The following is a 13,191-nucleotide window of genomic DNA, read 5'->3' on the forward strand; positions in this document are numbered from 1 at the left end:
CGTTTTCTACTGGAGCTGCAACCGGAGACAAACACTGTCCTTCTGTCCTTCTTCTGTCCTTCTTCTGTCCTTCTGTCCTTCTTCTGTCCTTCTTCTGTCCTTCTATCCTTCTGTCCTTCTATCCTTCTGTCCTTCTGTCTAACCTTAACTCAGTCTACTCAGATACATTGATGTTTTACTGTTATGGGCCTCTCTCTTTCTCTCTCTCTCTCTCTCTCTCTCTCTCTCTCTCTTTCTCTCTCTCTCTCTCTCTCTCTCTCTCTCTCTCTCTCTCTCTCTCTCTCCCACCCCCCCTCTCTCTCTCCCTCGATTGTTGTTATGGTGACTGTCAAAATAAAACTACCCAGTTGGATTGTTATTATGGTGACTGTCAAAATAAAACTACCAAGTTGGATTGTTATTACGGTGACTGTCAAAATAAAACTACCAAGTTGGATTGTTATTACGGTGACTGTCAAAATAAAACCACCAAGGTGGATTGTTATTACGGTGACTGTCAAAATAAAACTACCAAGTTGGATTGTTATTACGATGTTATTACATGGAGTCATGACACCACGGAGAAAACCCTCTGATAAGCTCTACTGAGCATGTGCAGAACTAGTTAGTACGGAGATAACCAGGACCAGGAGCAGACAAGTTGGATAATACGTCTCATAAACGGGGTTTTAATATCTAATGAAGTAGTTTTTAAAGTGTGGGTCATGAGAAGTGAATCACAATTATAATAATGTGTTGTTGTTTTTTTTAATATGATCTATATTTAGAAGTTTTTTCTTGAAGTTGGTTTCAGATTGGAATGTGTGGGAGGACGAGTGTGTTGTCTCCTGGACAGACTTCCCAGGTAACGTTCATCCATGTTTAATGCCCCGCTGTGGGGCGGCAGTGTTTAATGCCCCACTGTGGGGCGGCAGTGTTTAATGCCCCGCTGTGGGGCGGCAGTGTTTACTGCCCCGCTGTGGGGCGGCAGTGTTTACTGCCCCGCTGTGGGGCGGCAGTGTTTACTGCCCCGCTGTGGGGCGTGTCGTAGCGCCGGGCGTTGCTCAGACTCAGTCCTATTGTTCTGCTGGAGCTGCAGGATTCCTGGCGGTGTCATGAGCCATCATGTGAGCGCCGCTCTATTCAACACACTAATAAGTTAATCCTGGAGCCGGTGTCTCCGGGGAGTTCCTCGCTCAGAGCTGAGGCCTGGTGGCGTTGTGTCGGGTTCCCCGCCGGCGGCGCAGGTACAGGCCTACAGGTGAGTCGAGAGGTGGAGGTAAGACTGGAGGCATAAAGACCAAGTAGCAATGGAGGGTTTGAGAAAGGTTAACCGCTCTACTGACCATGTCAACGCTCAAATTCTGGGAACAGAATTGATTCCGTCTCCATGTGACTGACCTGGGATTCATGTTTCAGAGTTAAATTATGTCCTGTACTTTCACAAGAACTGCAATATTCAGTAACCATCGAACAACTACGACTGGGAGTAATGACACCACCTAACCCTAACCCTAACCCTAACCCTAACCCTAACCCTAACCCTAACCCTAACCCTAACCCTAACCCTCAGCCTAAACCTCAGTGGTCCTAATCTTATGGCTGACTGGTTTACTTACTTCATGAAGCGCCGCCTGGGGAGGTATTATCCTGCCTGTCACAGCTGAGTGACGGCGGTGGGATGACGAGCCGCTGCCGCGTTGCCGCGCCGCTGCCTTGCCGCGCTGCTGCCTTGCCGCGCTGCCTGGGAAGGTATCATCCTGCCCGTGGTCTTCACTGCGTCCCCCCCCCCCCCCCCCCCCCCCCCCCCCCCCCCTCTGCCTCGCCGCGGTGGATCAGGGATTTACAATAACGAAGTGATCAGAGATCAAATTAAAGACGACGGCGGCGCTGCCAGAAGCTTTGCTCATTTGTGGGTAACAGAACAGATGTCAGGAGTTCTGGAGGTGATGAAGGGACAGGAGACGGACATAAAACACCGCGTCACAAAGCGCTGTGCCTCTGTTGGACATTAGGTGGCAGCGTTGAGTCTTGTTGGGAGCTGCAGAGCCTGTGTGATGGAGAACATCTGAAGGTGAAGCAATGAAACCTTTTGGTGCAGAATCCAGTGAAATGTCCAGAAACCTTCTTTCTCCTGGAGCTGTTGCATTCTGGGTGTTTGTCCAAACCCCCCCCCCCCCCCCCCCCTCCCCCCCGACCGCACGGCTTTGTGGCTAGTTTGATAGCAACCAGGTCGCTATCGCTATGGCAACATGACGATACCTCAGCTCGGTGTCGTGAGACTCCGGCTGAAAGTTTCTTTGGAGAATGTTCCTTATTTAACCGGTACTTTATCCTGTGGTTGTGAACACAAAGTGGTTTATTCCTCTGAAGTTCTGATCAAACAGAAAACTGACATTAAAATCTTTTGTGATCTTCATCATTTCAAAAAGTTTCTGTTAAAACCAGAAGCTTTCCTGAAATGAAAACGTAAAAACGATCTTTCACTTGAGCTGTGGAGGAAAAGGTTCTGGGTAACAAAGAACCAGACGCATCAAACACAAACAAGCATTTAAATAAACCTTTTGTTTACATTTGACCTGTTCAGACCATGATTGTTTGCTCATGTCGCCGCCCCGCCAAATAAAATGCTGGTGTTGGACGTGAGTTTACATTTGTGTGGCGCATGATCACCAGGAAAAATAAAAAGATGTCTGGTGAGGATGTGAGCTGGAAGTCCAGATGAGGAGAAGCAGACGGACGTCCTGAAGTCTCATTTCTCATTCGTCTCATTTCTCATTGGAGGAAACCGAAGAGAAACAAGTGAGACAGTTTTGCTCTGAGAAGAAAAGGTGGAGGTGTTGACAGATTGTCTCAGCGCTCGGAGACGAGAGCTTAATGAGACCAAAGACACGAGAACAGCAGAGGGAGTCCTGCTGAAAAGTGCTGAGTCAGAGAAAGTGTGTGGAGCAGATCATTACAGGCTGAGATGGAAGCTGGAGTGTTTATGGTGGTTTGAGGTTGAGATGCCGGGCCGGGCCGGGTCGGGTCGGGTCGCGTCCCACATTAACACCGTGGTATTGTCAAGCCTCAACCTTTGTCCTCGTCTTTCACACTTTGTCTCGCTTGTTTTCTTTTCTAAACCATCCAGACTGTTTTCTCAGTAAATCGACTTTAAACTCCAAACTGATGAGTCATTTTCTCCACTTCAGCTCAGTGACGTCGAGACGCGTCCAGAAAATACTGAAACGGCAGAGACACTGACGACTGTCATCAGCATGTTGGGCCACTAGTTGGCGCTGTTTGTTTTTGTATTCGTCTCTCAACATTAACAATGGAAGAACAATCATTCTCATGGACTTTGGTTTTGTTTTTATTTGTTTGTCCCTGCGATGTTCAGTCACCTCGGTGTTTCAGAAAGATCAGGAGACATAAAAGCTTTTATTAATATCGGCTTTCAAAAAATCAAGATATCAGATATCGGCAGATGTTCACCATCGTGCCTCGCTTCTATTCACTGCAAACGTCCCAGAAAAGCAGCATCTTCCTGCGTTTCCACGGAGACGGAGCTTTTTCATAAAGTCGTGTTTTGAGGGTCTCCGGGTCTCCGAGACCCGAAACTCCACGAAGGTTCTAGGTCTTCACTGGGAATCGCTGGCGGGCAAACGGGCCTCGATCCAAACCTGCAGCAGAACAACTGGAGAAAAGACATCGTTCACAGGAAGTGGACACCAAACAGGAAGTGGACACCAAACAGGAAGTGGACACCAAACACCAAACAGGAAGTGGACACCAAACAGGAAGTGGACACCAAACACCAAACAGGAAGTGGACACCAAACAGGAAGTGGACACCAAACAGGACACCAAACAGGAAGTGGACACCAAACACCAAACAGGAAGTGGACACCAAACAGGAAGTGGACACCAAACAGGACACCAAACAGGAAGTGGACACCAAACAGGAAGCAGGAAGTCGAAGGTCTTCTTTAAATAAAATACTCAACATTTATTAAAGTCGGGCCACATGTTGGCACATTAACGGTGAATCATTTCACAGAAATGACAAATCCTACAACAGACCAGTTTGATCATCGAACGACAACAAATAAATAAATAAGATACAGTCGATTCAGTGGAAAATAAATAGTAAAGAAGAGTTGATAAACGGGCGACGAGCGCAGCGGCTACAGGAAGTAGCTTCAGTCAGTGAAGAGAAATGTGACCCAGTATGATGATGAGTTATGATGATGACAGATATGATGATGACAGTTATGATGATGACCGTTATGATGATGACAGATATGATGATGACAGATATGATGATGACAGATATGATGATGACAGATATGATGATGACAGATATGATGATGACAGTTATGATGATGACAGTTATGATGATGACAGATATGATGATGACAGATATGATGATGACAGATATGATGATGACAGATATGATGATGACAGTTATGATGATGACGTCCTTTCGGAGCTCAAATCGTGTTTGTTCCTTTAACTTCTTTCATTAGCATGCTAACAGGCTAGCCGCTCGTAATCCAGTCAGAAAAATGTTTTGAATCGAAGACGAAACAAATATTACAGTTCTTAATCATTTCTACTAACAAATATTTAAAAGACAAACTGCAGTGACTCACTACTGCCACCTATTGGACAAAAACGTCATCACTTAAATTGTACATCCTGCACCTTTAAATCCGAGCTGCTTATTTCCGTACTTATTGTCACGAGGGCCAATTTAAAGAAATAAACGACAGGTGGAGTTTATCGTGGAGTTAATAACCAAAACAGTTTGTTGGTCAAAATCTTTTTTTTCAGATTTTTTTTTGTCTAAAATTTCAAGCGTATAAAAGTTAAAGACACGCTCACGACAACGCGCCACTTGTGTTTCGTAACGTTCCAGGTTATCTTAATGAACGCTAGTTGTTTCACCTTGTTATTTCCGACGGTAGCAGTTAGCTTAGCGACATGCTGGTTTTGTGTGACATCACGGATCAACGTTCTGATGTGAAACCACAGCCGTTACCATGGATACCGATACTGCGGCGACAAACTAAAGCTTATATGTTGACAGAGGAATTAACTGAATCCTCCTCTACCTCGGCTCCTTTCAGCCTTCATCTGAACTCCGACCCGAGAGGCGGAGCTTATACGGCCGCGTTAGCATCACTAATCTCAGGGGGAAGAACCAGCAGGAGGTTCGACTGAGATAACAAGAACAAAACATTTGATCCAACAGTAATGGAAACCCTGATATTTTAACATGAGAGTTGATCCAGAAGGTACCGACCTTCCGGTACCGACCTTCCGGTACCGAGGGAGCGACCAGTGTGTCAGTTAGCATTATGGATGAAATGTAGGTAGATTATCATTAATACCAGTTCAGGATTTAGTTTCTCTGCTTTGAGTCTTTCAGTTCCAGTTCTTCCTCCGTCTGAAAACATCGACGAGCTTCCTGGACTTTGTGGATCCAGATCAGGAGGTCTGAGCTCATCTCTGACTCTCTGCTGTGAACCGGCCCAGGTCCAGGTCCAGGTCCAGGTCCAGGTCCAGGTCCAGAACCTCTTCCTCCTCCTCCTGCTGTTCCTGCTGCTCCGGTTCCGGCCCTCGGTCATAAAACCACTTCCCCTCTGGTTCCAGGTGGAACTCCATCCTCTTTAGGACGTGACTCTCTCGCCCTCCCAGGCCCCCCCGGCCCGGCGGGGCTCCCCGGCCCGGCGGGGCTCCTTGGCCCGGCGGGGCTCCCCGGCCCTCCACTCCTCCAGCGGCCGGCGGGTCTTTATAGCGGCCGGCCGGCGTTTCATCCTGCACACACACACACACACACGGTCGTTAAACACCTGAACACACACACACACACACACACACACACACACACACACACACACACACACACACACACACACGGTCGTTAAACACCTGAACACACACACACACACACACACACCAGCAGTCTGCCGTCTCTCAGCTGACATTTCTAATTCTTAATATTAAAACACACACACTTTCAGGTGCTATGTGATCTGGGAGGCAGTGCTGTCACCCCCCCGACCCGGAAACGGATAAGCGGCAGAAAATGGATGGAAAAACACACACACACACACACACACACACACACACACACACACACACACACACACGCACACACACACCCACACACACACACACACACACACACACACACACACACACACACACACACACACACACACACACACCAGCTTCTCTCACATGTATTTTCTCAGCTGAACTAGATCTACTGTCATTATTTCACCTTTAACTTGTTTATTACGATAATCCCGTATTACTTATTAACCACAGTTGTATCCTATAACAGAATATATTATCATATAAATACCTTAAATCAAGTATATTCAATCCTACCAGGTTTATTTACAAGATAATTTAGTTTTAATGTAAAATTATGAAACAAACGTATTATTATTATTATTATTTTCACTAAAGTTCAGCAGTTGAAACGATTCGACCAAATTATTTTTTTACTCCAATAAATAAAGTTACAACTTCAAAGTATTTCTACGTTCCCAAGAGAAGTTCCTCCTCTACTCAGGATTCTCCTTTTTACTCTCCAGTCTGGACTTTCTTACTTCTACTTGAAGTACTTTTAGCAGTGTTTTTTATACAGTTTGAAGTAAAAAACAAAAAAAAGTTACTTTAGTATTTCCACACGAGGATCTAAACTTTCACTAAAGTAGAAAAGGTTAAAGATTCGGCACATTTACTGAATTAGAAGAGAAACGATTGTTACTTTTATACAAATATCTGTACCTGTACTCAACTAAAAAAGTTGAAGTAGTATTTTCACTAAAGTATTTGAATTTATCTAAAGTAAAAAAGTTAAATTGTGAGTTCTACTTCCCCCCCCCCCCTCTCCGCTCTTGACGCACCTGATGCGGCAGAAACTCGTGCAGGTGTCGTCGTCCTCGCGGACACACGCGCACCGGGGTCCCGCGCTGGTCGTTGAGTCCGGGAGCGCGCGCCTGGTCCGCGGCGCGTTGCCCAGCCCGTAGGAGACCACGCGCCTGCGGGAGACAAAACCAATTAACCTTCAAAACGTCTTTAAAACGTGTAAACATGTTTTTGGTGGTAAAACCCGCTCAGGACCGAGTTCTGATCCAGATTGATCTTCTCAGGAAAACATTTTCCATCTATCGTCACTTTCCAGGGGATTCCTTTATTCCTCGCTGCTTCTTTAGCTCGCGCTCACATTTCTGCTGAGGAGTTCACGGGTGGGGGGGGGGGGGGGGGGGGGGGGGGCACTCACTCCGGGGTGTTGACCCAGATGATGTCCAGGTGGCAGAAGTAAACGCACTCCTTGTCCATGAAGGTTGAGCAGGAGCAGCGTTTGGTGCGCACATGATCCCGCTGGGGGTCTGTGTCCGCCCCGGGGGTGTCTGCCGCGGGGGTGTCCGCCCCGGGGGTGTCCGCCCCGGGGGTGTCTGCAGCGGGGGTGTCCGCCGCGGGGGTGTCTGCAGCGGGGGCTGATAGCACTGGAATCAAAATAAAAAAGAAGTTAAAGCCATTAAACTGTCACGCGCCATGAGTTTCCCCAGAAATGTAGAAAGTCAAGAACATGAATGTTTCACATGATTGTTGTTTCTGCTTCAGTTTGATTCCTGAATGAGGTTCTGAAGTTACCTGTGCAGAAGGTCCAGCAGAACATCACCGAGAACACGCAACTCCAAACACGTAAATCCATATTGGTCCGCTGTGAAGAGAAACGACGCGCGGGAGAAGAAGTAATCCTTCAGAGGAGTGAGAGGGTGAATGACTGCGTCCTGCACGAGATCCTGTCAGTGTGCAACCACATGTGCAGCCTTTTGACTTTATAGCGCTCTAACCCCCCCCCCCCCCCCCCCCCCCCCCCCCCCCCCCCCCCACACACACACACACACACACACACACACCATTGCCTCCGCCGCAGACACTTATCATTGCGCTGGATGGCCAGCAGGTGGCAGCATTACTTCAGTTTACAGGCTGCGGTACATTTGTATTCAGTTTTCAATGTAACGGGATTACTGCACTGTTATTTATGTGGTGTATCTTCATTTGGAACATGTTTTAAAAAAATAAATAATGACCATGAATAAATGCGAGGGAAGTACTCTTTAAATAAATTACGTTTGAATTAATTTATATGAGAAAAGAACAAAAGTTAAATAAAAAAATATTAATAATCAGCAACAATTATAACAATAAAAAGATCAATAATCAATCAGTATGAGGCATGTGCAGTTTGTATTTTTTTAAGAGTTATAGATGTACTCAAAAGTAACGTAACTCATTTAATTACAGTCCTTTAAATATATTAAGTTTAAATTCGTTTAAGTTTAAATAAATCTAAGTATTTTAAATAAAGTAGCCTGTATGAGGTAACAAGTTATAAACACTCACACCAATATAGTATTAACTAAGTAGTATTCTGGAGTACCTGTACTTTATAGATTTTCAAGTTTGTAGTTCACATCGAGTTAAATTCAAGTTATATTAAACTCCAGCTGGATCCACATCCTTGTTCTTCAATGGGAATCAAGAATTCCCACTTCCCAGTTACACAGGAATGCTCCCTTATTGTCATGTGCATGCTTTAGTATAGGAAATCTGCATGAAGGTGATTATAAAACAATATAAAACTTCCACATCTTGAAATGTGATGATGAGTTTGTTTCTCGGCGGCGGCCATGTTTGTTTGTTTGTTTGTTTGTTTGTTTGTTTGTTTGTTTGTTACGGTGTGTTCATGCAGATCACTGCGCTCATTTTAAATCGCCTCCTGAGGATAAATAAAGTTTCTTGAATCTTCAGTCGGGAATCTTGGGAAAGTCCCATTTCCCAGTTTGCAGCTTTCACAGGACAAACTGGACTTCAGCTCTTCAAAGTAAGAAACTCCCAGTCGACCACGTCCAACTTCCTCGTCAATCATGAACGTTATCGTTATGGGAATTCCTTAACATGGGAAATGGGATTCTCCTAACTGGTAACGATCCAAATTCCTATCTGTATGAGCACAGTTACTTATATCGATAATTAAACAGTGTTACTGGGAAACAGAAGATTCCAGTTCACGTCAGCCACAGCCATCGTTTCTCTCCTGTCGTTTCCCGTCAACACAGGAAACACCATGAAGACCTCTCAAAATGATGTGGTACATACCTCAGACCTGAAGGGGGCGCTGTAACACTGCCACAGAAACACCTCACAAACAGAGAAGAAGACACAGAGCATGAAAAGGGAGAAATGGAGAAATCCACCATCTGGTCTTATTAAAGCAACGAGCATCAGCAGCTCCTGCAGCGCCACCTGGGGGCAGGTAGTCGCCATGTTGTTGTTAAGTGACGTCATGGAGAGGGAGGCGGGGTTATAGGTTGATAGATGGTTGATGACGTCATCATATTGTTCGTCCACAGGTCAAAGCCGAGGCAGCGTTTTGTCATTTCTCCACTCTGGAACACGTTTCAAAAGAACAATAAAGTTTTCAGGCTCCTAAAGCGCGGCGGCGTGCGGCTGATCAGACAGAAACGATGGTCACATGAAACGGCGTGGTCGTGTGGGCGGAGCCTCAGTTGCTGGACATTTGGCTTTTTCTTTTCTGGAAGCTGGAATCTCCTCATCTGGGAACTTTGCCAGGTCCTAGGAAAGTCTGAGCTCTTCATCCTGTGAGACGAACAAACAGTTCAACTGAAGCTGCAGTGGAGCGCCGCTCCGGCGAGGCCGCAGCTCCGGCGAGGCCGCAGCTCCGGCGAGGCCGCAGCTCCGGCGAGGCCGCAGCTCCGGCGAGGCCGCAGCTCCGGCGAGGCCGCAGCTCCGGCGAGGCCGCAGTGGCGCACAGCAGATGTTTACAGATGTTTGCTTTCTGCAGCCTGGATTGGTTATGATTCTCCTCACTTATAGTCAGCGGCCTGCAGGGGGCACTGCTCGCCTTGCTTTAGGTTGGGGGGGGGGGTATGAGTCACCTCCTGATGAGGGAGGAAAGAGGAGGTTATCTCTGAAGGCCTCTCCAGGCGACAGGGAGGGTTCCCTCACGAGGCCACGTCACCGGAAGGAATATCTGGTCTTTGACTGAGAGCCTGAGATATATACATATATATATATATATACATATGTATATATATATTTTTTTTATTTTTTTTAAGCAGCATCATCACGGAGCTCCGTCACTCCACGAGGTTCCTGATGAGTGGACTTGTGTATAAACGGGTCCAGACTCCTGTGGATTTTCACGTCTCATTAGAACCTGCAGCTCGTTGGTCAGAAAGATGAAAGAAGAACAAAGAGTGTGAAGGAGGGACAAGTTCAGGGACCAGGACTCCTTCTGGACCTCATTCAAAACCACCTTCAACTTCTGCCCAGGACCAGGACCAGGGCCAGGGCCAGGGCCAGGACCAGGGCCAGGGCCAGGGCCAGGGCCAGGACCAGGACCAGGACCAGGGCCAGGGCCAGGGCCAGGGCCAGGACCAGAACCAGGGCCAGGACCAGAACCAGGGCCAGGGCCAGGACCAGGGCCAGAACCAGGGCCAGGGCCAGGGCCAGGACCAGGACCAGGGCCAGGGCCAGGACCAGGACCAGGGCCAGAACCAGGGCCAGGGCCAGGACCAGGGCCAGGGCCAGGCAGTCAGGCTTTAAAACGTGCTTTAAAACAACATAAAAATAATCCTAACAAATTATTAATAAAGAAAAACTTCTGAAATTAGCTGGACTCTATTTGGAAACGAGTCTAAAAGGTGTAAAAGTAGAATATTTGTTTTTTCATTTATAATTTACATTTTTGCCGTTTTGTTATTTTTTATTCTAAATGTTTGTTTCACATTAATAATATTAATCATCAGAATTATTCAGTTGTTTTCAAATATACAGTAAATAAACTTTATTCAGTGAAATTTGAAGATTTTTTTTTCCACGTAAACCAAAATATCAAAACTTTATTAAAAAAAGATTTTCATAATATTTGAAATACAGCATCTATAAAATATTATTAATAAAAAAAACTTTGTCTTTAAAAAAATAAAAATCAATAAAAAAAATCTTTAATGTTTGTAGTTAATTATTTGTGAGTCGGCAAACTTAAAATATCTATTTTGTGAGAAATACAAATTATTTTAGGTTGAAAATAAGCAGATTAAAATATAATGTTTAATGTCTACAGTTTAAAAACAAGTTATTATAACTTAGACAAGACTGATGTTTTTACTTTAGTTTAAGAAAATCATTTTAAAATATTTTGTGTAACATTGAAGCATCAATCTAATTATTCTTAATAGAAGAAGAAAAGAAGAAAAGAAGAAAAGAAGAAAGAAGAAAAGAAAGAAAAGAAGAAAGAAGAATAGAAGAATAGAAGAAAAGCTCTGGAGACGACATATGAAAGGTTTATAAACAAATGTTTACTGATACAGTTCAGAATATTCATACAGCAATGTAAAGCTACCATAATGCACAAACCTCTGGACTTCATGATGAGTAGAATAAATAGTAGAACACAACATCTGTACACAGAAACTTTCCCGAAATCCATAGATGTACATTTACCAGTACGACATTTATACTTCCAGAAATTTACGAACGACAGATCTCTGAACTTAAACTCCTCGATCCTCCGTTCATCTTTTTAACCCTCCAAAATAAAAACAAGCAACTACTGAAGGTGAGGAATTATTATGTACAGACTCCTAAACAAGAAACTCCATAAAGGCACAATCGTCTATACAACATGTACAAAACGGAAAGGAAAGGAGGAAGGGAGGAGGGAGGGAGGGAGGGAGGAGGGAGGAGGAAGGAAGGAAGGAAGGGAGGGAGGGAGGGAGGGAGGGAGGGGAGGAAGGAAGGAAGGAAGGAAGGGAGGGAGGGAGGGAGGGAGGGAGGGGAGGGAGGGAGGAAGGGAGGAAGGAAGGGAGGAGGGAGGGAGGAAGGGAGGGAGGGAGGAAGGGAGGGAGGGAGGGAGGGAAGGAGGAGGGAGGGAGGGAGGGAGGGAGGGAGGGGAGGAAGGAAGGAAGGAAGGGAGGGAGGGAGGAAGGAAGGGAGGGAGGGGAGGAGGGAGGGAGGGAGGGAGGGAGGGAGGGAGGAGGGAGGAAGGAAGGAAGGAAGGGAGGGAGGGAGGGAGGATTGGTGGTTGGGTGGAGGAGTGACTGCAGGTCCAATGTGAACGTCTGTGCTTCCAAAGGTTTCAGTCTTACAAAGTGACGAGAATTACAAAAGAGAAGAGCTTTTCACGGGGGGGGGGGGGGGGGGGGGGTCCGGGGGGGCTCAGGTGGCGATGACCAGTCTGTCTTCATCGTCACTGGACACCTCGTTGTCGTCCTCCGCCGCTTTCTGCCAGCTGGAGGCCGGCGGGGGTCTGGGGGGCCTGGGGGGGGCCGGCTGTTTGGGACTGTCCGCCTGACTCTGGGGGTCCGGGGGGGCCGGCCGCTGCGGGGGTGCTTCATCTCTTGGCTCCACCTCCGCAGGCTGTATGAGCTCGGCCACCGTGCTACCTGCCGGGCTGGGTTCGGGGGGGCTGCCGGCTGTGGGGGGGGCGGGGGGCTCAGGGCTGGAGGGGAGGGGGCTGAGCGACGGGATGATGGCGGGCAGGGCGATGTTGAGGATCTGCAGGCCCGGGACGTGTGTGGGGGGGGCCGGCGCTGTTCTGGGGGGGGTTGCTGGTGAGGACCTGCAGGCCCAGAGTGGCGTTGAGCAGCTGGGTGGGGGCCAGGCCGGCGCCGGTCAGGCCCAGCAGGGTCTCCAGCCCCACCGGCTGCATGGTCTGGGTCACCGCGCCCAGGGGGAAACAGGGCAGCACGCCGCCCAGGGGGGGCGGGCCCTGCGGAGGCGTGCTGGGCGGAGGCAGCGGGCTGCCGGTCCGGTGGATGACGCTCACCGCAGGGATGGTGAGCTGCACCGGGCCGGCCTGGATCGGGACGAAGGTGGAGTAGGCGGCCAGGCCGGCCGGAACCAGCTGGATCCCGCCCACCGGCACCACGCTGTAGGACGAGCGCCACGGCTGCTGCGAGTGCAGCGGCAGGTGGCTGAACAGGTGGGTGCCGGTACCGGGATCGGGCCCGGGCATCTGGGCGCCGCCCTGCAGGGGGAACAGGGGCGGAACCGACGGGAAGGAAGCCGTCTGAGTGCTGCGGTCCACCGGGATGCTGGACTCGGCCGGCGCCGCTGCAGGAGGTCCAGACGGGCCCTGAAACACAGGAAGCGTCTTAATGCTCAGGTCACTGGA

General features: G+C 47.9%; 2 protein-coding genes across 2 annotated transcripts in view; both read right to left on the reverse strand.

Moving 5' to 3' along the window:
* Positions 1 to 3,954: 3,954 nt before the first annotated feature.
* LOC308122912 (uncharacterized protein) lies at positions 3,955 to 9,317 on the reverse strand (the record flags this gene model as incomplete). The annotated part of the gene is made up of 6 exons (XM_080485080.1): positions 3,955 to 5,780; positions 6,884 to 7,018; positions 7,261 to 7,486; positions 7,635 to 7,774; positions 9,150 to 9,176; positions 9,270 to 9,317. The coding sequence occupies 6 exons, from the start codon at positions 9,315 to 9,317 to the stop codon at positions 5,466 to 5,468; spliced, it is 891 nt and encodes a 296-aa protein (XP_080341206.1). The 3' UTR covers positions 3,955 to 5,465.
* Positions 9,318 to 12,207: 2,890 nt separating this feature from the next.
* hivep1 (HIVEP zinc finger 1) overlaps positions 12,208 to 13,191 on the reverse strand; it is a 46,051-nt gene continuing 45,067 nt past the window's right edge. The window contains 2 exon segments of the mRNA XM_080484815.1: positions 12,208 to 12,597; positions 12,599 to 13,152. Coding sequence (XP_080340941.1) covers positions 12,234 to 12,597; positions 12,599 to 13,152 — 918 coding nt within the window. The 3' untranslated portion in view covers positions 12,208 to 12,233.

This window comes from Lipophrys pholis (assembly GCF_963383615.2).
Source record: "Lipophrys pholis genome assembly, chromosome: 17".
In the NCBI taxonomy this organism is placed as follows: domain Eukaryota; kingdom Metazoa; phylum Chordata; class Actinopteri; order Blenniiformes; family Blenniidae; genus Lipophrys; species Lipophrys pholis.